The 25802-nt window shown below is 38.5% G+C and overlaps 1 protein-coding gene across 2 annotated transcripts in view; it reads right to left on the reverse strand.

Moving 5' to 3' along the window:
- The window catches only part of nova2 (NOVA alternative splicing regulator 2), a 44650-nt gene that overhangs the window by 13962 nt on the left and 4886 nt on the right, over positions 1-25802 (reverse strand). Inside the window, exons 2-3 of one of the 2 annotated variants that reach the window (XM_079824158.1) lie at positions 25130-25192; positions 20176-20319 (exon numbers count right to left, since the gene is read on the reverse strand). In XM_079824158.1, the coding sequence (XP_079680284.1) occupies positions 20176-20319; positions 25130-25192 (207 nt within the window). The remainder of the gene's footprint in view (positions 1-20175; positions 20320-25129; positions 25193-25802) is intronic. The other variant, XM_079824159.1, reaches the window with a different exon arrangement.

Genomic DNA, 25802 nt, shown 5'->3' on the forward strand with positions numbered 1-25802 from the left:
CATACAGACCAAAAGTTAAAACTAAGAAAAGGCAATGTGAAGGTGTTTTATATAGTTGCCTAGGGAATGCCTATACTTGGCTCTGTTCACTCTTGTACTAAATTGTTTTTATACAGTTGTTAAGTCCATGAGTCATTCATTCCTTGTTCTTGTTGCTAGATGGAGCTCCTCTTTGGTGATTTAGCTACTAAGAACATCATTATTAATATTATTATTATTGCACAGGCTATCCTATCTTTCTTCACAGGAATGGCAATCTTTTTTCCCAACAGCATGTAAAACAGAGGAGGGGTTGAGGGCCTGCTTTCTGTAGTTGTGTGAGTGATGGAGTGTCTGGAAAGCTGTTCTAAAGAATAACTCCATCATGACTTCAAAACTTGCAGCAACAGACAATGTAAGTCTATAAGGGCCACTAAACTAAACCACATGCGCATGTACAAAACATGAACATCTACTGTATGGAATGTAATGTTAGCTCATTAAAAAAAAGAGCCAATTAAACCTAGTAAACAGTGCAGCAATGTGAGTTAATGCCTAGATCCTGCAAATTTATTAGAGAGAGAACAGAAACATGGTGGCTCATAACATGGATGGATATTTTGGTCATTTTGTTTAATCAGGTACTAGGATAAATCTTATGAGTACTCAAGGAAGGTGGAAAGAGGAGTATAGGTTTGCATTATTTTGTTGGTCTACGTACAGACATCCATAGCCAGACCTCGTTTTTTAAGGTGTGTCAGGTTAAAAATAGTCCAGCAGAAACGTGTCACAAGACATCGCTCTGTTCCAGCTCTGTCTAGCTGTTTGAAAAGGAGAAAGCGTCCTGTGTGAACGCCCTCTAATCTCTCCTCAGAGCGCTGCTGCGGCTGCTGCCACGGATGGAGAGTCAGGGTTGCTCCAAATTGCTGTCAGAATGAAAGTATTGTTGAAAATGATGCAAAAAAAAAACAAAATAAGATGCCTTTTTAAGTTTTTACATTTAATTTTGTCGATAAATTCGTTATTGTGCTGTATATCGTTTAATTTTATGCAAAATAACATAAAGGGGCGCGATGTGAGTCACCGAAACGAGTGTCGCGTCTGTCTTTTCATGTGAGGGAAACGCCTGATGCCTTTTAAAAAGATACATAATATAAATACTTAGGATGTTAAAATATGTTCTCAGAACTGTACACTGGTTGTTTATGGACAGGTTATGGAGCCAGTCACAGCATATTTCGGCTAAGAGTGAAACGAGTGAAATTCCCCTGCTGAACATGATACAAGCTCCAGTACGAGATCCATTATGGTGGAAACGGGACAATAGAGACTGGTCAATTACACTTGAATTACTTCTAAATGTTTATTTTTTACTTGTAATATTTGTTAAGCGATCTTAAATGTATTAAAAACTATATAAAATATGCTATACTGTCAAAAAAAATTGAAAATAAAGGAATTATCATGCAAACCAGTGGCTGTGTAAAGTATTTTTTTTAAGTTAATCGTAAACACTTAATTCTTGTATAAAAAATAAGCTAGTATTATAGTAATAACGAATAAACACATTATGCTGGGTTAAATAAACAATCCAATTTGCTGGGTAAAATTAACCCAATATGTGTTCTGTCCTTGTCCTATATTTACCCAGCCCAGTTTTTTGTGTCGTTTCCAAAAACTATGTTAATTTTTTTATATAACAATAAATCCCAATCAAATTTATAGCAGTATATGTTGTTTCTCAAAATTATAAAAAAGAGGTTTTGAGCAGGTTTTGAAAAGAGTAGATGTTTCCTAAACCAGATGGCCAGTACTTGTCCATAGGGAGAATAGTGCACTGTCATGTAGATCACAAATGCTGATCACAAGTCCCACAACACCGAAGCTGCGAGATGGATTGACCCATTGATTGACAAGATTCAGATTGGGCTCGAAACCCATAGAAATGACCACAGCAGGCTCAATAACCAATTAAACTGCTGCATACCACATGACAAACGAGACCAGCTGCTGGGACACATGGAGAATCTTTCAGAAGATACACCGTACGGGCTTGTCCAAAAAATGTCTCTACAATACGAGCAAATTTTGACAAGCTTCCTGATTGCCTCCCTCCAAAGAGTCCAACAGCGGCCTTAGAGATTTTGTGAACATACGACCCTGCCCGTGGACGAGGTTACAGATGTTTCCTGGCTTTGGTGTTAGGAGAAGAAAAAAAGCGGGAGAAAACGAGAGCGAGAGGAAGAATGAGTTGGGGAGGAGGGGGGAATAAAAAAAACTAGCCATCTCCCTTCCTCAGTGACTCGTATTTTCCTGTCCGCCCATCAAAGGGCGGCTGATTGCAGCCTCCACGTATGAGTCCCACAGGAGCACATGGGTCATTGTTTCAGCATGGAGCACCCACTACAAGATGAAGTGTTGACTGCAGAGACGGGGAAATTAAAACAGGGGACACCTGGGCCCTGTTGGTGTCAGTGTGCACCATTATGTTAATAACTACATGAATGTTTGGGAGAGGGCCAGTCCAGGCATATGACATAAGACACATCACCACAGCAACTGGCCGGCCCTGAAAATATTGTGGGGCAGCTGCTAATGACGTAATGTGTTTTTATTTTAAAACAGAAAGGATGGCGTGTTGCATGTGCTTATGTAATCATGAACAGTGAAGAGGAAGAAGAAAGATGGGGATTGGAAATTCGGAAAGAGTTTCCATTCAAATCTCTTTATGCTGTTTGAACCGGTATTTTATAGTCTGTCAGGGTGGATGGACGCTCCAAATCCAGACGTTGCTTTATGGGCCTAAACTAACCCATGTAAGCAGTCACTAGGGCAGATGGGAATCTCACTTTCCAAGTCTTCTTAAAGGGACAGCTCACCCAACAAACCTTTGTTCCTTGTGTCTTTGTTCCAAACCTTTATGACTTTCTTTTTTTCTCTGGAACACAACAAAAGTTATTTTGAATACTGTTTCTGTCCATACAATGAAAGTTAATGGGGTCCAAAACAACATTGTGCCCCACTGACTTTCATTATATGAACAAAACAAACCTTTTCTAAATATATATTTTTGGTTTTCCACAGAAACAAGCAAGTCATACAGGTTTAGAACAATATGAGGATGAGTAAATAATGACAGAATTGTAATTTTAAGTGAAGTTGAATCAGTTCAGCTTTGCCTTTCAATGCAACAAGCCTCTCTAAACAGCAGAGGAAGGATAGAAGGGTCTCCAAAGAATAACAAAGGATCTGGAAGAAAGGGTGAATTCCTCTTCAGTGATGTCACTCTTATTGAGAAGTGCTGGGTTTGTCCACCCCTTTTCCTCAGTTTGACCTAAGCCGTCCCCAGCCCCCCACATCTATAGTGACGTCGCCATGGTTACGAGGCCCATGTCGTGCAAACAGCTGAAGAGATGCCTGGCCTGGGCTGGGATCCTGTCCTCATCGTTTCCCTAATGTTCTCTCTCACCCTCTCAAGACCTTCCTGCGCACCCCTCCAAGACCTCACAGAAGGACAAAGAGAGCAAGAGACAAAACAACGGGCAGCGAGTGAGAAAGAAACACAGTGAGGAAGGGAGCGCGATAAAAGGGAACGCAAAAGAGATTCTTTATTCAATATGTCCAAACCACCAATAAAGAGAGGAAAGAGGGGGTAACATTACTCAGAGAGAAACTAAGCTCTCCAAAAGAAAGATGAAGAATGAAAAAAAGAGGTAGGAGATGGGAAGGGGGGGTCTCAACTTTCCTGCCAGGTGCCTAACACTGTTTCAAAGGCTCTGGGGAGCTTTTCCACTTTGGCTTAAAAGAGGATATTTTTCTCAACTGTTGTAATCTGCGCATTTAGATGTGATGTGATATATTTAGGGCTGTCAATTTAAGAAATGTAATAAAAAATTAATTAGTCACGCCCCCCTGATCATGACATAAAATTCATTATTGGAGTAATGAAAGAAGATCTTCCGTAATGTTCTTGAGTCAAACAGCATGCATTCTTACATTTAAAAGCAGCTGGGAAGAATGAAACAGAATTAAAAAAGAGCGCAAGGATCTCAAGACATGTTCTTCAAAGTGGTGCTCAAGTGCGAGATGCTGAAAAACAAACCACATGGCAAACCTAAAATAATAATAAACATTTAAAAACTAAAAAAAAAAAAAAATTGTTTTCAAAAATGTGCAACTCACCTACATCTACAAGCATCGGTAAGATTTTTAAAATATTTTTTTCTTATGATCACCAAGGCTGCATTTATTTGATTAAAAATATAGTAAAAACGATAATATTGTGAAATATTATTACAATTTAAAATTGACACGACAACTTAACAACTTTTTTCTATTTTAATATATTTTAAATATATTTTGTAATGTATCCCTGTGATGGCACAGCATCATTAATCCAGTCTTTATAGATTATTTTTGTAACAATGTGTAAAAAAAAAAAAAAAAAAAGCAATACTGACCCCAAACTTATGAGTGACCTGAACCCTTCGAATGGTAGTGTTTATCTATTAACATCTAAAAAAAAAATGTGTAATGTTATGTCTTTGAATTATCTTTATTTCTGGGTAAATATATATGACAACTTGTGATCATTCAGAATAATTTTAATGTCTTTCATGATTTGTTATTTCATGTAACTAATTCAGTTAAAAAATGTAACCGAGTGACAGCCCGGATATATTTCTTACATTTCACATATGAAATGTATAAAAATAAGGACTGGGTCCATGAGCTAAGACACTGACTCACTGTTGATGAGGAAATGACTCAAGAGGCAGCCGAGGCCAACTCCACGGGTGTGTTATGCAGATTTCTGAAGAGGGAACTGCATTTGGAGATGGCTAATCTCAAGGGACAGAAGAAAGAAAGGGGCATGACTGCCAAAACGGGTCGTTTCAAAAGACATCTGAGTCTGTAATCCTATGTGACTCGGTTCTTAAACTCACATTTCACAAACTTAAGCCCTGAAGATCACAACCAGCTATTTGCTGTCATACAAACCATAAGTCAAATAAGAATGTGATGTTATTTCTGGACGAATTCTTTACATTCTGACAGACAGCTCTCTCAACGTGAACTCAAACGCGCAAACTGAAAGTTTAACAAACATAGCCTTAGCAGCATTTCACTAACACTCACGACTTTGGCGTTTGCATCATCGATAGCAGCATGAGTTATGTCTTCTAATAAAAATATCAAAAGGTATTTTCAGCAGATCTTTTTTCAAAAGAGTTACAGCCCATGATTTACGACTGTTGATGCTTAAACAGACCAGTTGCCTTAGCCTTGCAGGGGAATGGAGAGAAGGTGTAAAATCCATAGATGCTTTAGTGTTTGCTCCTTGTTAGAGGCGACCCTGCTTTACAGCCAATGAATTTACTGCTGAAATGATTTCGAGTGTTACACAGACTATGGTTTCAGTCAGACCTTCCACACACTTAAGAGGGACTATGTGTATTTTTAATTGTTTCTAGTCATGTGCATTTAACACAGGAACTGAGACTCCATTACAAATCCATTGCATCTGTGTTTGAAGATTTATCAAAACCATCTATCCTCAAGAGGATCCAGTGGATGTTAAGTTAGCACACTGGTCCAGCTTACTTTTTAACGAGCAACTAAATAACTCCTTAACTCCTCAGCCAAATACAAGAAGACGCACGTATAACAGCTTGTTATACTGTATGCACACTAACACGAGCACAAAGCCTGACCCAACATGCACATGCAGTAATACACTCATGTTCTGAAATGTTTGATTGTCTCACACCTACACAAAAACTCTCTTCATCTTTCACCATGGATCAATTCACCTCAAAACGTGCTTGAATTAAGCTACAAGAGCAGAGATTTTATCACACTTAAACTCACACATGTACTGCCTGGTAACCCAAAGTGCATTTGCAATCTCCAACCGCCGGTGTGGTAACCGGAGCTGGTGTGAATTCCAGGCTTGCACAAATGATTCAAACAGTGACTGATGGTCATCTACATTAGGGTATAGAGAAGAGAGTAACCCACTGGCCGCCATATTTCAGTACATAGTGCGTGGACGACCCAATTAAGATCCCTCGTCCACCTCTTTTCATCCTTTAACATGAATAATGAAGCTGTAAGAAAGCTGTGGAGAAGTGCAAACTGAGCAAGAGGATGGAGAGGTTGTGTCACAATGCCTTTGTTATCGCATTCCCAGTTTGCCCCATAAGAGGCGCGAAACTCTTGGGACACTTGGTAAATGTCCATCAGTCCCTTTGTTTTGTCTACTTAAGCATTTTTGTGCCTTACAAATATTTCTAAATTACCATGTTTCCATATTCAGGTAAGTGACCAGATAAGGACAAATATAAGAAAGAAAACCTGTTTCTCTATTTCATATAATAATAATATATTAAAATTTTTTTTTTTAAATAAACAGATAAATAAATGTATTACTGTTGCAAAATTAATATTGTACCGCAAAAATTTGATAATTTGTATTTATTTATTTAATAATAATAAATTATTTTCCCTTCATATTGGTCATACTTTTCAGGTCTGAAAATACATAAATCATTGTAAATACAGAACAGATAGGCCTATTACATCCCTGCATGCATAATAAAGTCTTATTTATGTTTCAGTTTGAATAATTGCAGCTTCAGTAAAACCAGCTAGTCAGTGTAACTGGGAATGTAATGTAATTGCCTTATAATATGAGAGATACTATATGAAAGCACTAAACAAAAAGAGCTCAATTTGAAAAATGAGTTGAATTGTGAACCAACTATCTCAGTAAAAAAGCTTAGCAGTGCACTAGCTGCATTAGCACATTTTGCTAACCATAAAGTGCAAGTTAATGAGAGTGGAGGAGGATTGAGAAAGAAAATCGTATTAGAAAAGCTATTAGAGCAACAGGAAAACATGGCATTATTATTATAATATCAGAATGCTAACCTAGCTTAGCCTGTTTGCGACTCTCGAAACACTTCCTTCTTAAATCTGCATCTAAATGCTTTTCCTGTCCACATACTCCATGTCCTCAACTCGTTGAGCGCATCTCCCTGTGGAGGTATTGGGTTCCACACAAGTGCTCGGAGCCCAACACACACCTGTCTCTGCTTGCCTGCTGTCCATCAAAGATGTCTAAACACTGCCCGCCTGAACGATAGGCAGATTGAGTCAGCTGGCATGGCTATACCAAACAACCTACAACAAGACCATCCAAACATGCTGCCGCTTTTCCCCACAGCAGTCATGTCCGAGCACCGCTAATTGCTAAGAGACTTCTCCGGTCTGGGCCTCCTCCACTGGCCTGTGAGTCATCTCTTCCGAGCCGATTGAGGCACCGAGGCCTGAAGGTCCAGGGCCAGCTTACTCCTCTGGTTCTTTATCAGCGCTTTCAATGTCTCCGAACCCTGAGCCAAGATTTAGATTCCAGCCCACTCCTTATCGCAACTTCTTTTACTTATTTTTTTGTCTGCTACAAGAGACAACCAGAGCTTTCTGTTTTTTTTCTTCAGTCCCATGTTTTCAGTTTTCTACATTTCATAATGTGTATTAATCTGCTTAGAGTTTACTCAACAGTTGACCTTATCCATAGCAACGGGAGAATGCCTGCCGTTTTACATCATGCACACAATCTGTTCCCCATTTCGTACAGCTGGAATTCGAGTGAGGCAATGGGGTTGAGGAGCCAAGCAAGGCCGGAGAAGTTAACCTAAAAATGAGACACCCCCACCACCTTTTAAGGCTCTCAGCACCATGAGAATATACTGACGGGCGGGCAGAAATACAGAGTGTTTGAAATGAACATGCACTGAATGCAACTGCCAACATATGAATGGATCTCGCATGTGCATGTAGATATGCAGACAGAAGGCTTTGAGTAACACAGAGCTAGCGGTCCAAGAACTGCACTCTGGTAGCAGCCACGTCACTTCTCAAAAGTCGGGTCGGGTTGAATTGAAGAACTGGCTCCATTTCAAATCAAAGTATGAATCTGAAATTAATTGGCTACATGCACCGCACAAGAAGTTGACATAAAATTTGAACTGAAATGACCAGGAGAGAACATTTGAGAAAAGTGCAACAGCGCCCGCCCACATTTTCAGCAAAAGATTTTTAAAAAGACTTTGTTAAGGAGATAAGGCTGAACCAACCAGCTATGAGGTGAATCACAACACAACAAACTTTGATTTGAAACAAAAAATTTTTTTGAAAATCAGACAAAAAGACAAAGATACAAGACTGCTTCAATGAGGGGAAAAAACTACAATCCCATGAAGCATGGCGAATGACAATCAAATTAAAAATGATGGATATATATAAAACTCTTAATTATACATATATAAACAAATACAGTTTACATTTACTGCAAAATATGCATATATGCAGTGCACCATGGGAGTGGACATGCACTAATGTGGACAGGCATGTGCTTGTGATTTCTTTGCAGAAACATGGGTAATGTAGTTTCTCACCAGGATGCCTGCTGTTAAACAATTATTTCAAAAATATATGGCTCCAACAAATGCATACACCGTTGATTAACAATCTCGTAACTCACAGTGGCTCTGTCTTTAATAGTTTATAAGTTATTGTTAAAGGGATAGTTCACCCAAAAACGAAATGTTTATGTTTATCTGCTTACCCCCAGGGCATCCAAGATGTAGGTGTCTTTGTTTCTTCAGTAGAAGACAAATGAAGATTTTTAACTCCAACCGTTGCAGTGTGATAGTCGTATAATGCACGTCAATGGGGATATTTTAGAGTATGAGAGCAATGAGAGTAAAAACACATAGACATACGAATCCACATAAACAATGCGGCTCGTGGCGACACATTGATGTCTTAAGACACGAAACGATCGGTTTCTGCGAGAAACCCAACAGTATTTATGTTATTGTTTTACCTCTTATCAGACGAATGTCATCTAGTATTCCCAGCGCCATAACTTCCGGCAAATTAGGTCAAAATACTGCCGCGATCAAAGATATATATATACGTAGATGCCTCATTCGACCGATCCGCGCAGGTACTAATGAGGAATCTATGTATATATCTATGATCACGCCGGTATTTTGCATATATTTTGACCTTATTCGCCGGAAGTGATGGGGCGTGGATGGCTGATGCAGAGCCATAGAAAAAAAATGAAATACATTTTTAAATATGGATATTTTTCTTACACAAACGCATCGATTCGCTTCAGAAGGCCTTTATTAACACCCCGGAGCTGTGTGGAGCACGTTATTTGACGGACAGATGCATTTTTTTATGGACTTCAAAAACCGAGCAACTATTACTTCCATTATAATGCTTGGATTAGCCTGGACTTTTGTAATATAACGTCTGAAAGAAGAATGTCATATACACCTCGGATAACTTGAGGGTGAGTAAATCATGGGCTAATTTTCATTTTTGGGTGAACTATCCCTTTAAGTATAAATTCCCCTTTGGAGAATGGGGATTTTTACTCCTGGAACCCAGCTGTTGCACTCTATTGCAGTACAAATTCAATTGCAATTCAATATTGAAATTGATTGCAATTGTCTTGTTTTACTTTTCTACTTATACTTTTAAAATGTGTTATTTGAATTTCTTTCAATTTCAGTTCATTTTCAATCTACTGCATCCTGTTTAGTACCTAAATTTCAAGTAAGTTCAAATTTAGAAAGTAAACAAGAATTTAAAATTTCTGTTTAATTCTAAACGATGCACATCCCTGCTGCACAGACAATCATGACACTGCCTCCGGTCACCACTAGGGAAGTCAGCTTGTGCAGTTATATAGACACAACCGAGAATCATTTGACTTTGCTGTACAATTAGGATTCAGCTGCAAAGCCCCTTTAGGCCGCCTTAGGTAAACCTACAGCTCATGTCTAAACGGACACGATCAGCACTGCCTGTCAGGAGAAGTTTCATTTCGCTGCGGCTGCCAAAATGCACACGTAACCAGAGCCATTATCCAGCTCTGCTGAGGGAGTTTCAGGAGTTAGCAAATGCCAGTCCGAATGAAGAAGCTCCCCGTTAGGAACACAGAAGCATTACGTTCATTTCTACGGTTAAAGGGTGTGGGTGTCTTCACAATCGACTTGGCTTTCATCCTCCTTCCTGAAATTTGGCATAGAGCTCCTGGCGCTGGCCAGTCAAACCCTGTGCAGTAAAGTGCTAACATTTCATGACAAAGGAGGCTCTGAAACGCTGCCCCCTCTGCCTGCACCTGCCCTGCGTGGGCAAGGGAGGTGAAACAGTGGGTACGAAGGTTGAAAGCACTGATTGTGAAGTCTTCAGTGCACGTGTGGATCTTCCCCCCTCCGCTTCCAGTTTTGGCATAAAAACTGAGAGATTAGTAGTTAAAGACAAACAGGAATGACTGAAAGATCGGTCTTTTTAAGGTGTTCTATCCTTGTTTATTTGCTTGAAGTTTTTTTGGGAAAGCCCAAGTGGTGCATCAACTAAATGTTTTGGGGAACATTTGGCTTTGGCGATAGCTGAGAAGCAAATAGCAATTAGCAATCAGCAAAATAGCAATTAGCAATCTCCTTTGTGTCTGCGGTCGAAGGTTTCATGTGACTGAAAAGGCAACATCATACAGCCTGGCTGCAACAAGAATAGCAAACTATAATCTGCATCTTTGTTTCACTTGTCTAGAAATTACCAACAACAAAAAAACAAGGTCCCTAAAAACAAAAACACTTACCAAGCATTCTTTTAAACCTCTGGCAAATAAGTAGCATATTCATAACCCATGGTATTTATATTCACCACTGATACATTTGCATATTTATTTAATTTATTTTTCTCATTGATTGTATGTATGTATAGATGCTATCTATCTATGTGTGTGATGATTATAAACAATTAAATAATATTTTATATTATATCATATTCATATAATATTCATTTTATTATATAAAACAATATACAATAAAATATATTTAATATTTTAACGAAATAACTATGTAATTATTTAATAATTTACTTTTTTTTATGATTTCTTTTGTTGATGGCAAAAATTACAGGCACAGCTGTATCTTCAGAAACAACAAAAGGTATCAAATCAAAGTGACAATTGGTTATGGTCAATGGGTAGCACCCCTCCCAATCCTCATGGTACATAATTCTAGAAGGCCATTGTCACATGACCATCTCAGGAGGTCCCCTTGTGGAACAACTGTTCTCCTCAGCCCCAAAGCTGACCCACAAACAGCTCTACCAAACTATGATTCAGAGCCAAAGATGATCAAATAGGCTGTACAATATCTCTGAATATATATCAAATAGCAGCCTTGCATTTAGATTTCTGTGCACACAAATTCCCAATTGTATAACTCTCTAACCCATAGTCGCCGCATACACATGCACTACTCCTACAGGGCTAAAAGGGTCGAAGATAATTAGCCGTGGCCGATCTGCTGCAATTAATACGAGCATACAGCCGGTGTGTTGAAGGGAACGTTTCGACAGCTGACGGGGGACGAAGGAGAAATAAATCACTAGTCTGGTGAGCTCAAGGTGGTAGTGAGTGTATGAGAGAGGGAAAGGGAGTTTGGGGGGTCATTCAGTGGGGATTAGAGATTTTGGGAGGCAAATGGGCGGAGCGGGAGGCAGCTGCGGAACTCTGTGCCTTTAGAGGCTCTGTTGAGGCACAGAGGGGGAGCTTTGTCCCCTCTATGAGGAGGCTGGATCTGCTCCAAAAAGAAACCCACCGCCAACACTCAATACTCTTCTTTGTCATCCCTCACCACCTTCCGTTTTAGAGGAAAGGTGCCCCCCTATTCTACACAATGCAGCTTTCCATTGTCCTAATCTTATGTAAGGGGCTTTTCTTATTTAAGCCCCAAATGTCTCAGCGCAAATGCTAAATTGCCCCAATGCAGGACACAGGCATTAAATGATTTTGCACTTATAACCTCATTATGCAACGGGAGGGCGTGCCACAGCAACCGGCAAGCCAGGTGTCATTATGGTGGATCTACGATTATAGAAATGTGCTGGAGGCCTTTGTGTCTTTTGATTGTGCTTCAGTGAAAAAATAATTATTAATCAAATGGCTTGATTAACATGGTGATGTTTGATTTTGATTAAAGATCGCGTCTGAATAATTATTTGGTGTATTAAGTGTCAGAATAAAAAAAATGCTATCCATTATATATTAATCTTGTATATTTATAATTATTTTATTGACAATTTTGAGAATATCTATATTACTTCAGATCAGAAATCTAACAAGAAAATTGTAAGAAAATGTAATATATATTTTACATAACATTTACTAAAATTATTTTACTTTAATATAAATATATATATTAATGCTACAACAAAAATATAAACATTTTAAAGATACGGTTGGTGTTTGTGTTATGTTTTAATCGGCCAGTGAGAGCAGCATGACATCTGCCACCGCTTTTTTTCCCTTCGCGGGAACTTCAAAATGGAGGCCATGCCATTATGCGACTGGCTGTGCGAGTCTAAGGCCTCTCTACGTGACCGGACTGCGAGAGTATCCATCCTTACTGCGGCTGACTCTCTCTCTCTCAGACAACGCATCTGTCTCGCCCTAAGCCCAGAGGCAGACATCGGCACAGAAGCGAGAGACATCTTTGTCGCCTGTCTACCTGCCTGCTGTAGCTGGGGAAACAGAGAAAGACGGCTATAATGATGATGGTAGAGGGAAACCTCTTGCCTCTCGAGCCGTCACTTTAATTCCCATCTCTGAGGCAACCGAGTGTAGAGACTAACAAAGCATGCTTTGTCTCTAAGGGGGGAGTGAGAAACCGTAGGGAGGAGGGCGTGTCTGTGACAAAGGGGGATGGGGGGTGTCACCCCCGTCAGCTCTGCACCAAACCCCAAGGGAAGTCCCACCTTCACGGGACAGATCCTGTGCACCTTGCGTGCAGCTATAATACATGAGAGTCAAAATGTACAATCTAGACAAAGGTGGAAAATCTAATGCTGTTTTTAGATCATTTATAATTTATTTGAATAATTTAAAGCCTTTGTTTACAATAACAAAGGGGGGAAACGTGTGTAACAATATAAAGTATAAAAAATATATATTATGTATATATATATATATATATATATATATAACGCTTTTTAATCTTAAAAATGTGAATAAGATCATTTTTTTTCAGTATCACAAAATCACAATTCCTGTATTCGTGCCAAAAAATACATCCACTTATCTTAATCGATATACATTTACGGAACATTTATAAGTGATTTCATCCAAAGCGACTCTTGCCAAGAATTGCACATAATCTTCTCTCGCCAAAAGTACGTAAATATCCATGCATATAGATAAATCTGTCAAGCTCCTGAATTGCTGAGCTTAGAGCATGGGGGGTGGGTTTTTACTGATGAGCTCATCATAAAATGTGCAGCAGATGACAGAGAGAACGCAGCGAGAGAAGAGGATGGCTGTCTCCCACTGACACATTCATCATCTCTACTCCACTGACAGACTCAGACAAAAGCACAGAGACAGGCCCACTTATGTAACACGTCAGGACTCCCACTGACACCCTGGATGCATTTTTACAACAACAAAAAAAGACTTGTTCGATACAACTACAACCACTACTATGAGTTTACAGACATTTGCTATTCAGTATGATTGATGACTATTTATTTAACAGCATAAGTCAGTTTTCAGAGACTGATATCTAAAGAACTTGCTGGTTAAGATGCTGATGTATACATAATCATTTTATGATGGCAATTGTATGTTGAGATTTGTATACTGAAATTAACTATATAAATGTATACATACTATAAATGAATAACATATGCATAATTAAGGCTCTCAGCAATAATAAAAACTGATATATGTATGTAGTGTTAAACAAATTCAGTCAAATTAGATTTACACGGTGCAGAGCACTCTCACTTTTGCCAGTCTCCTATTCACTGTTGTTTTTTTGTCTCTGCATCATCACACACACACACACACACACACACACCAACACCTCCTCAGGCAGATGGGAGACCAGCCTGCGCGCCTGCACCTCCCCCCACACTTGAGGAGCTGTGTTGTCAACAATGTCAAAAGCTTCTATTGTCATTAAGAGTGGCCCACCACTACTCTTTGTCCTACCCAGTTTAGACCCATCATTGACAATTCAAACAATTAGATATTCAATCACTCCTCCCCCTTCACTGTGTCATCCCCCTCTCAACTTCTTTCCATGTCTGCATCTTTTTGTCCCAGTATTTCGGAGAGACATAACTGCACCGCCATAAATATCTAAAATCCCTTGATAAACTCCGACAGAGACACCAACACTCACAACTTAGAGTCTAATATGAGCGATGACAGGAGTGTCAGGCGGTAAGCTCGGTGTCAGAGGTTATTATATAGACCACGAGAAGGACTTACAGATGGGTCAAACCTTTGGAGGGATATTTTTGGCTCTCAAATCCAAGATCCTCCTTGTCAGAAGCCACTATTCTGCACATCGCCCAAGCATGGGACAGTTATTGAGGTCCTAAGCTCTGTGCCCATAAGCTCTCGCCCACTCGGTGCCTGGTCTAATGATGCAGAGTCTGAGGGATGACAGACAGGGAACGCCGCTCAGACCTACAGGAATGCTGGATTAAAGGCTCTCAGATTTACAAAATGGTTTACCGTTATCTCATAACTGGCTTCAGTTTCCAGGACTGACATCAGCTCATTTGTTTTTACAGTTTCCATGAGAAACTATTAAAAACAATCCAAACATGTTGCATGATGAGAATGTCTATTATAACAAACGCTATGCAAAATTCTGGCTCCGGACAAAGAGGACCATATGCAGTCACTGCGCCCGCTGGAAGAACTGAATCAAGAATTAAGAAAGCTATATATCCGCTACTTGAATATGTGTATTTTACATTTGTTGACTGATTTGATGACGCTAACATACTTTGGGCCCTATCTTGCACCCAGCGCAATTGACTTTGTACACCGACGCATGTGTCATTCCTATTTTGCACCCGCGCAAAGCGCGCTTTTCCCTCCACAGAAGCACGTCGCTAAACTAGTGAATGCACTTGCGCTCCCTGGGCGGTTCAGCGCAAAAAAGGAGGCGTGTTCCGGCGCAAACAATCCCTGGTGCTATTTTGCTGTTCCATTAAACAATTGCGCCACTGACCAGAAAAAACCTAGTCTAAAGTCAGTGGCGCGTTGCGCGTTGTTCATTATGCTATTTTAAGGGCGCATGCTTGACCATAATGTATAGCGTGCACAACGCGCATACACTTTGCTCATGTAATCTACACAGATGCAACAGTTATTTTTGCAAATCATAAATTGTTACACTAAAAAAATATTAACACATGACGGAAATCATTGTGGTGTGCCACGAAGATGTGAAAAAATAGGCATAAATCTAGCTTACAGCTTACTGAAAAAACTGAAAGACTGAAAAAAAAAAGACTGTGAAATCACCTTTACCATAATGTACAACATTACAACTTCACTTCTCTGTCTTTCACTGCTCTTACAAGCACATCAGTCTCCTCGGCTGTGAACCGCTCCTGGCGTGCGCCTGGTAAATACGCCATAATAATAGCAATCCATTATGGAACTTGCGCACCTGCTTTTAAAGGGAATGTTGGATGACGCTCGGATTGGTTTATTCACGTTACGCCCAAACCACACCTATGAATAATGAAGCTACTTCAGACCAACCCATTTTAGATTTGCGCCGGGCGCAAGAGCCATTTATCCCGCCGGGAAAATAGCAACAGCGCCGAGACCCGCCCACAAAGTTACTTGCGCTTCGCGTTTTTACACTTGCGTTTCAGATCGTTAAAATAGGGCCCCTTAAGTTTAAGTCAATTCAGCAGTCAATCAGACGTTTTTCCAACAAAATTTGTGAAGAAATTCAGAAGAAAAAACTGATTAAAGTAATAGTCACACTATGTGGTCATACCGATTCATAGGCCACTATGACTGGCTTTCTTCTGAGGTACACAAAAGAAGATTTTTTGTCCATACAATGAGTCAGTGGGGGGTTTTTTACTTCCCAATGTTCACTCAATGACCTTCTTTTTCTTCCTCAGAAGAAAGAAAGTCATACTACAGGTTTGGAATGACATGAGGGTAGGTTAAAAATGGTAAATCAAATGACAAATAATTTTTTAAGTGTGGGTCAGCAGATAAGCCTCCGTTTTCTGAGCCAGTAATAGGAAAGCTCGCATTTTAATGTTCAGTTACTCGCATCCCCTCTCGACGCTATTGAATCGAGGTGCAAATTATCAAAATGATTTAGTCAGTGGACTTCCTGGGTGGAAGGAGATTGGCTTTCTAAAATTGAAGGGAATGCACCTGCTATTCTTTTTAGTTCTCGTGGTGAATTTTATCCTTTTTCCTGTCTATTTGCAGTGGCAGGATCAATCAATAGTATTTGTACTGAAGCCTCATAGACATGCACTGGAGATGGTGGTCAGCCGAGGGGGAGGGTTAGAGTAAAGGACACGGCACTGCTCCCATGATGCAAAAATTGATCCCTAGAATAAATTTGCAGCGTTCTATTAATGGCAGGTCCCTCTGAGGTTTTTTGTTACATCTGACTGAAAAGCCACACATTACAGCATCAAAAGTACAACACCCAAGAGGAAAGAGAAATGAAAGAGAGGGGGTAACCAGGAAGATACCCTTGTGAAAAAGATCTACACTTTAGCTTTTCTATAATAAGTACTTAAATAGCATACCTTGAAGAATATACTTTTCGAACACACTTAATTATGTGAAATTAAATAAAAATTTATTCGAATTTCGATATATATTAAATGCAGTTAGCTGTGTGTCTGTATTTAAATATATTTGTAATATGTTTGTTATGATGAAGTTTTAATACAATTTAGTACAAAGAAAGAAAGAATTCTAAAGATCTTCCTGATGATCATTGAAAAAGGTCTAGTCATATCTAATTGGAAGCGTCAGCAGGCTAAGTGGGCAACATGCTAATTATATCACAAATGTACTCTGATGTACTAGCATCTTCATCATTTTCAAGATCACTGTCTGCGCCATCACTCCCATCATCCCCCCGGTAAGTGTTTCTCTCTATATCGTTCTGTCTATGATGAGACTCGGGTCAAACTCGCTCTGGAAAGCAAGGCTCTTTTGTACAAGACGGTTTGACTGTGTGAGTCTCAGGCACTGGCTGGCACTGAGGGCTAGCGGTCACAGAAGATGACGTCACGTGCCTGAAAAAGAAAACAAAGCCACAGGGATTAAGGGTACCTCGTCTCGCCTCCACAGCCCAGATGCTGACTAGCCCGCCGCCTCTGACAATGGTGCTTTTACATGCTAAAGACAATTAGCATGTAGGCTAGCACATAGCACTATATAAATGGAGTTCACAGACAGACTGATTAACAAGCACTAAAATGTGTTGAGTCATTCCTTAGAACGCGCTAGCTTTAAGACATATTGACATTTTAGCAGTTGACAATTTCAAGTAGCATTGCCGCTAGAATACTAAAAAAACTGAGCGATTTCACCTTCTGAACATAATAACACTCCTCGACTGTGATCTTTCAAGTTATGACACAGTCTTCCACAGGCCGAATCCAAGACACAAACAAAAGTCACATAATTACTTGCTAACATTTGCTAATTTAGTAGCAATAAAGGCTAACTTAAGTGTTAGCACTCCCTTACAAAACCATTCTATGGTGGTACTATAGTACACTGATGGTAATTAGAAGGTACTTTCATATGTATCATGATATTTACATCTAAGAAACACCATCCCAAAAGATGTAATATATATTAATTACACGTTGTAATGTTAAATTAAACATTTTACTTTAAAGTACATTGTTTTAACACTCTTTTATCGTGCTTTAAAGAAATGCACAGATTTTGATGTGTTGACTAACATTCAACACGTAAATACATGTATGTACTAACAATGACTAACATACTAACATGTAAATTACTTGGTAGTGTGTTATTCAATATTACATTTAAAGTAAATATTTTAAATGTACTAAACAGCAACGTCACCAAAAAATTGGTTTATTACAAATATATTTAAATACATGACATACAAGTTTCAATGGAAATGACAGGAAAGTATATTTTAGGTTGCCATTAACGCTTGGCAGTACATTTGAACCATATTGCAAAGACAATTTAAACAATTATGAAATTACATAAGATATACTTAAGTGTGTCAAAAATGTACTCACTTAACTCAAATTTATAAGACATTAATTTAACTGCAAATAACAAAGTTAGGTGTCGGAAAATATTACATTCAGTTTTTACTTGGGTAAATTATAAGTACATTATTTCCGTACTTAGTAAAAGTATGCCAAAGTGCACTTCTTTTTCACAAGATGACTCAGCTTGTATTAAACCAAACAACACTATAAGGTCAGGTCATCATAAATAAAAATGTGAGTGAATGAGGCTGAAGAAAGGGAGCAAAAACAAATAAAATAACACAGAAATCTAATTTCTACCCCTAGATTTGTAATATTGCGGCTTTTCATCTTTTGGCCACAAAGCTTAGGTCTTAAGCAGATTACACAGCAGAGAAATCAGTAATGTTGATAATGTGTGGGGGAGGGCAGCGTGGCTCTCAGGGTATTAAACATTGAAAACTGCAATCACGGTGCTAGATTAGGGGCGAGCTTTAATATTGTGCTACATACTGCTGAACGGGACAGAGAGGCTGGATGGGGATCAGTGACTTGGAAAGGGAAAAGTCAGAATGTACACACAAACACACTGAGGAAACCTGAGAGGAAGAGCACTGGCCAATTATAAAGAAAAAAGGATGATGCAACTCTCTGGACTCATATCTGAAAATGCTGCGAGAAGTCTTGTGTGTTAAAATGTGACTTTTGCTGCAGTTTTCTTTTTTTCATGCAAATGACTGTGGAACATAAGTCTTTAAATTGAATGTGTTTTTGAGTAATCAACCCAAAAAAGAACATTCTGTCATCAACTTTTTTTTGTCCATACAATGACAACATTTTAAACTACATTTAACTTAGCAGTGTCTTGTGGTGCCTTTAAGATTGGAACAGTGTTATTTACAGATGCAAGGTCGTTGTCAAATACGGCTGCTTCCCAATAAATGCTGCAGGAGCTATATTTGGAGCGAAGACAACTAATAAATACGTTCTGCAGAAATAATGGATGTCTGGCCAGTGCTGCTTTGTCCCAAATTAAATGCCAGTGCGGCTTCTATCACAGATAATGTCTTGGGAGATGTGATGTGCCCTCTAAAACAGTTTAGTGATTTAGATATACCGGACACTTCTCTCCTAAAAAGCGAAAGAGTTCCCTCCTTCCCCACCCTGAGAGCAGCACAGCAGGTGGATCTTTTGACTTGCACCCAAGGAAAAGCTCAAGCTAATTTCCATACAGATGCCTCCTTCACTGGAGAGGAAGAACCCCCCATTGAGCACTCGAACAACCTAGCACAGCACCGGCAACTACTCGCCTACGTTCCTCTCCCTTAATTCAGTAGCCATCGCAACCCCCCCACCCCCCCCACCCCCCCGCTCTAGACATTGGAGCACTCAAGGTTGCCAAAACCAATGAAAGGGGGGGATGGGTAGGAGGTGTCTTGCATTTGGCATCTGCCATGGCTGGCCATCGCTCTGTGCTCTACATCCCAAGGGGAGAGGGACAGAGGTGCCCTGTTGGACGTGCCAACGATGGGAGGATGAGCAAATCGCACAAAGCCCTTTTAAGTAAGAGCCCAGTAGCCCCCCACCACTTCTCGTTTCCTCTGTCACCCCATCCCTAAAAACATCTGAAAGAATTCCAACACACACAGACACAAAACATTTCTCTTTTTCTCTCTAAATATTAATAGTACTAGAAAAGGAGCATTCAAACATTGTATTGGCATTCATTTGAGCTCTGAACTTGAGTCTCTCAGCTCATTGTCCTCACTTGATCTGGCACTATGTGCAACCTGAGCTCTGATAAAGGCCATATGGTGTGGCTGCAAGCCCAAAGGTGACAGCGTCCCATATGATTCTCATTAAGAAAGAGTCGCATTGACTTTGGGAACGAGGAACCTTTGGTAATGTATTAACATAGACTAATAACATGGATTAATTAAGATATAAAGTAATCCAGGTGCTTTAAAATGTGTGCTGTTTAATGATTTGAGTAGAGTATAGAGTAGTGCAGTAAACAAGAGGAGGTTGATGCGGGTTCCTATCAAGGCTTTCTGGAATTAGGAGACTTACCCGGGTAGAAGTCTTTGGATTTGGACAGCTTGATGGTGGCCCCTGTCTCTTTCTGTAGCTGGACAATGGTCTGACCACCCTTGCCAATGATGGAGCCTGCGGCGTAGCTTGGAATCAGCACCTTTAAGAAGTACTCGCCTTCCTCTGGAAAAAGAAAAGGAGAAAAACAAATGAACTCTGCAATAGATTTACCCAAATCTGTACAATAATAATAAACAAATAAATAAACAAACAAAACAAATATAATTTTGCAATTGATGTAAAGAAAAAAAATTCTGTAATCTAACATTTGCAATAATACTACTAATAATAAATATTTGCAATAGATTTAAATAAAAACAAATTGGTCACACTTTAGATTAGGGTCCAATTCTCACTATTAACTAACTATTAATTACAAGTAGTTGTTAAGTTTAGGTATTAATTAGGTTGGATTATGGGATGTAGAATATGGTCTTACCTAATAAAGCATTAATATGTGCTTTATAAGTACTAATAAACAGCCAATATCCTAGTAATATGCAAGCTAATAAGCAACTTGTTAATAGTGAGAATTGGACCCTAAGCTAAAGTGTTACCAATTTCTTTTTTTAATAAAATAATAATTATTATTATTATTATTAAATCAATATTTGAAATATATTTAAACTTTTTATGTAATCTGATATTTACGTTAACATTTAAGATTGCACTTAGATGAATGAAATTAGTTTTGCAGACATATATAAATGATGTCTACAACTTAATATCTTTGAATTGCTTTTTTTAATGGATGAATTTTAGCAGTGAGAGTGTAGGACAATCAGCCAACAAATGCCCAGGATACATGGGAACTTCTTTAATAATATATACTGTTTAAAAAGCATCCCAGGTGGCACCTCATGAAGCTGGTTGAATGCCCAGAGTGTGCAGAGTCTGTAATCTATGCAAAGCATGGCTACTTTAAAGAAGCTAAAATAAGATTGTTTTGATTTTTTTAAACATTTTTGGCCACTGCATAATTCACATGCTTCCATTTGTGCTACATCACATATTTGATGACTTTACTGTTATTATTTTGTGATGTAGAATAAAGTAATAAAGAATGAGAAAATGTGTCCAGATTTTAGCTGGTATGAATTTATATAAAACTTAATTTCCTATAGCTTTAAGAGGGTCTAGTATCACATTTTTAAAGTAGCTTTACCGTATGCTGATCAGAAATATCCTACAATTACCAAGTTGGTGAACTGAAGTGAAGATAAAATATGGCTGCACGCTTTAATGCCTGACTTGATGCATATATTGTCTAAGTGGCAATCAGAGGAGGTAGCTATAAATAAAAGTCAAGCTGAAATACTAGACCAGCAAAGAACTACAAGACCACTTTAATAAGATCAGTGGATTTAACGAGTTGTAATTAAAGCTGAACCACAAGTATTAATGCTTAGGTTAAGCAGGGCTGCTAACAGTCGAGAGCAGAACAAAAACTCTAGTGCAGGTTAGTAGGACAAGAAAATCGCAAGTTGTGCAAGTAGGAAAGGATCAGGGATGAGGGTATATTTTGTTAAACATGTCAATCAAAGCAAATGCAAGAGAAGGGGAATTAGTATTAGTTGACTCCTTTCCAACGTAGACATTATAATGTGTAGAAGTAGCCATTTATAGTAAGTGAAGAGCATGGCACATATAATATAGCACAAGACATCCTGATTTCAGTTCCCTCTTGAGGAAGGTCAGCAAAGGTTTTCTTGAAAGTGGAGCAGTGGTGGGGCAGTAAAGTGCTTCATCTACTGTTGGGCTCTACCTGGCTGCAGCATATCCAGGTCAGCAGAAGCACAGTACATGGTCCCTACACCGTGACTTTAACATGACATTGTATCCCTCTGCCTGGGCCACTTGGGTACGCGCTTAATATTCCACCACAATTAATCTGTGTCGGCTCCCAGAAGACGGCCGCTTTAGATTAGATTGTTATTCTGGAGAAGCAGTTTATCTTGTCAAGCTAGGCTGATGGCTAGGCTAAGCTACAAGCAGTTGCAGCCTAATACTGATGATTGGGTAAAAATGATATAGACTACTGCACGGAGAATTCATCTCAGAATGCAGCTGGACAAACAAACCAGCTAACAACAGCGGCGGGGATGCGTGGCATGTTTTGGTCGAAGGCCCGACTTAACTACATCACTGACAAAGTAATGACACATGTCTGTAGTTACGTGTGAGCCAAATTAAGAGAAGTGTTAGTTTTCTGTTAACAAGATGGACGTCACAGATCAGATTGTTTGGAGCTGGAAATCATAGAGAGGGTTAGTAGTAATACAGCAGATTTGTTTTAAGGTTAAAGAGGTAGTTCAGGCAAAAATTCAAATTCAGTCATTATTTCCTCACCCAATTAGCCCCGCACATGAAATGTGGACAAAAATATAGATATACTATATCGTGGCCACGGATTAAGTATTCGTTCTCTCGATTTAGTAAATCGTGGCCATGATTTACTAATTCATTCACTTGATGCAGTAAATCGTGGCTACGTTAAACTAATTTGTTCCCTCGTTTTGATTGAACTAAAACAAGGGAACAAATTATTACAAAATGGCCACGATTTAGCAAATCAAGCTAATTAATTATTATATTTAAAATGAGGTAACGAATTATTCGCTTCCGGTGATCCTGTAACTGATGAGCCCGCATCACTGATTCAGTGAGTTGAACTCAAGAACTGAATTTGAATCTGATTTGTGAAAGAATTCATTAATTAATTGAAAAGATCTGACTCAACAGAATGATTCTTCATGATTATTATATAATTTAAACAAGCAAATGCCATTTTCAATGAATAATGAGTTAGGGCCAGATTTACTAACAGCTTGCGTCAGCAGAAACCCTCTTTTGGCGTTAAAAAACTACTGTCAGAACACACAGTGAATAAATAGAGCTAAAAAGTCGTGGAAACAGTTGTTTTTGCTGACCTTTCAGATGCAAAATTTATGGGAGGAGAGTATTTAAATGAATGGTGCAAGGTGATTTACTAAGGTTTGCGCTCATCAATTTACTGGTGTTTGTAAACCGAACGCTAATTTGCGTTACTCCTGGTAGAATGCGTTGGTCATGGAAATGATCCTGCTGCATCTGTTCTTTAATTTGTGTCATTAGTAGATCACACACAGAACTTTCCACTCCCATCTGCACTTTTTTGGAATGTAGTAAATCGTGGCCATGATTAGCTAATTCATTCACTTGTTGCAGTAAATCGTGGCTACGTTAAACTAATTTATTCCCTCGATTTGATTGAACTAAAACAAGGGAACAAATTATTACAATATGGCCACGCTTTCACGCTAATTTGCCCTGTTTAGTAAATCTGGCCCTTAATGTCTGTTTCAAAACATAGTCTTCCATGGTGCTTTTTTGTCATTTTGGAACTTGACAATCACAGTCCACTTTTATTATATTTAACATAGTGGCCTGGATATTCTTAAAAACATCACATTTTGTTTTCCCACTGAAGAAAGTACGTCATGAAGGATTGGAATGACATGGGGGTGAATAAATGATGTCAGAATTGTATTTATTTATGGGTGAACTATCCCTTGTAAAAGTAGGCAAAGGAATGATTTTAACAATGTTTAGGTCTTCTTGAGGTAATCTCGTTTAGAGATCGACCGATATTGACTTTTTATAACCGATAACGATACCAATCATTTGCATGTTTATGTGCACGCTAACTGATATACAGAACCGATATTTATTATTTGTTTTATTTATGTTTTTGACAATTATAACAACATCACTGAACTGAACATACCGTTTTATTTAACACTTTTTAAATACTGTTTAAACTTTTGCAATGTCACTTGCATACAAAACACACTTCTACATCAAAACAAATGTTTAATATTTTAAGCATTTATGTAACATATCTCATTCGTGCATTAATGGCTGTTATGTTAAATAAAGTGTATTAATTAAGGGCATTAATACATTTGAGCACTGTTGTTGACTCATCTCCCCTCAGACACAATGTTTTAATAGCGGTCTTGTATGTATTTCTTAAAAGGGCCAAAAGATAGCATTGTTTATCGGTAAATCCGATATTACAAAACCGATACCCGATTATGGGAAACTGCTTAAATATCAAGAAAAATTCTCTAATCTTATTAGAATCACATGCCAATAGATCTGGACGGCCTCATTAGCCTAAGTGGATCATAGAACCATTGCCACCAATAGTCTCTATGATCAACTTAACTCACGATGCTTTTGAGAAACACAGCCCTGGATGTGTAATGAAGCGGATCTCTAAAGAAGTATAGTCTCATATTTAGCCACACTGGATGCCACCAGATTATGAGTTACATAAACAACAAGGGAATAATGGAGGTTACTGTGACATAAATAAATGTACTCAGGCTCACAAAACACCTCTAAATGACAAGTCCAGATTTTTCAGTCACGTACTAAAAATTGCTGTTGTTTTCACACATTATAAACAGGCGGTTCAAACTGTTTCTACAGAACACTACAGATACATGCTTTTCTGCAATGACCCAGATTTCTCACAGAGCTAAGGCTGTCCTCCTTTTGATTTGGATGAGTCTAAATTTAACCTTGATTAATATGGCGTGGGGTTCATAAATAATGTGTATCATGCATACATAAGTATTCTCTCTTCAAAAAGCATCTAACTAAAGTCTGTCATAAATTGGATAAAGAGGCTGCATCTAGACCGGCTATAATTGACATTATCTACTCTAATTAATGTAACACATTAGACACATGCTATTATGTCAAGCATCACATTTTCATAACAATATTAGGCTGTTTTAAAGGTTACACATTTTATTTGAATTACGTGCAGCAAAGCATTGTGGCGGTTATGCAGTAAAGAAGCAAACATTATAGAGTTAAAGGTAGACTCTGGTTTGCAGATAACAAGATCTATATGTAATTTTGGCAGAAAATTAAACATTACCGTGAAATCCGACAAAATCTGATGAAAATGGTGGATCATGGATGGCCGGTTGGTCGCATCTGTCTAAAAGAATGTGAATGAGAAAATTAATCTTTGTGGAAATGTCAGATAGAAAAACAAAACAAAGTGACACATGACAGAGTCTACCTTCAAACCTCCTGCTTCTAATCAAGAACATATTTGGGATTGTTGACGTCATGGATAAAGATTCAGAATTCAGTAATAATGAACTTTATAGTAATGACTTCTTGGTTTCCAGTTATTTTCACTATTATATTAAATTAAACATGACCTGATGACAATGTTCTAGATTCAATGGCATTATTGTAAATGCAAAGATTTTTCCAGGTTCAATACTCAATTAATAGCACTTGTGGCATTATGTTGATTACCACAAAAATGAATTAATTTACTAGTGCCTAATTTTCTTTAAAAGAAACAAATTAGTGCAGGAGGCCCATCTGTAAACATTGATATACTCACTGTTTCAACAGTACAGCCAAGAGCCACAATATGCATGCTAACCTGATTTAAGAGTGGAAAAACCCTAACTAAACTTCTCTGGGTACAGTTATAGAAGAACTTTTAACAGAATTCATGTAAGTATTGTACTCTAAGTGCCTCGCTGATTTTGCTTTTTATAAAAGAAAATGAGGAACCAGTCGATAATCAC

The sequence above is a fragment of the Gobio gobio genome (genome assembly GCF_949357685.1).
Source record: "Gobio gobio genome assembly, chromosome: 8".
Taxonomy (NCBI): domain Eukaryota; kingdom Metazoa; phylum Chordata; class Actinopteri; order Cypriniformes; family Gobionidae; genus Gobio; species Gobio gobio.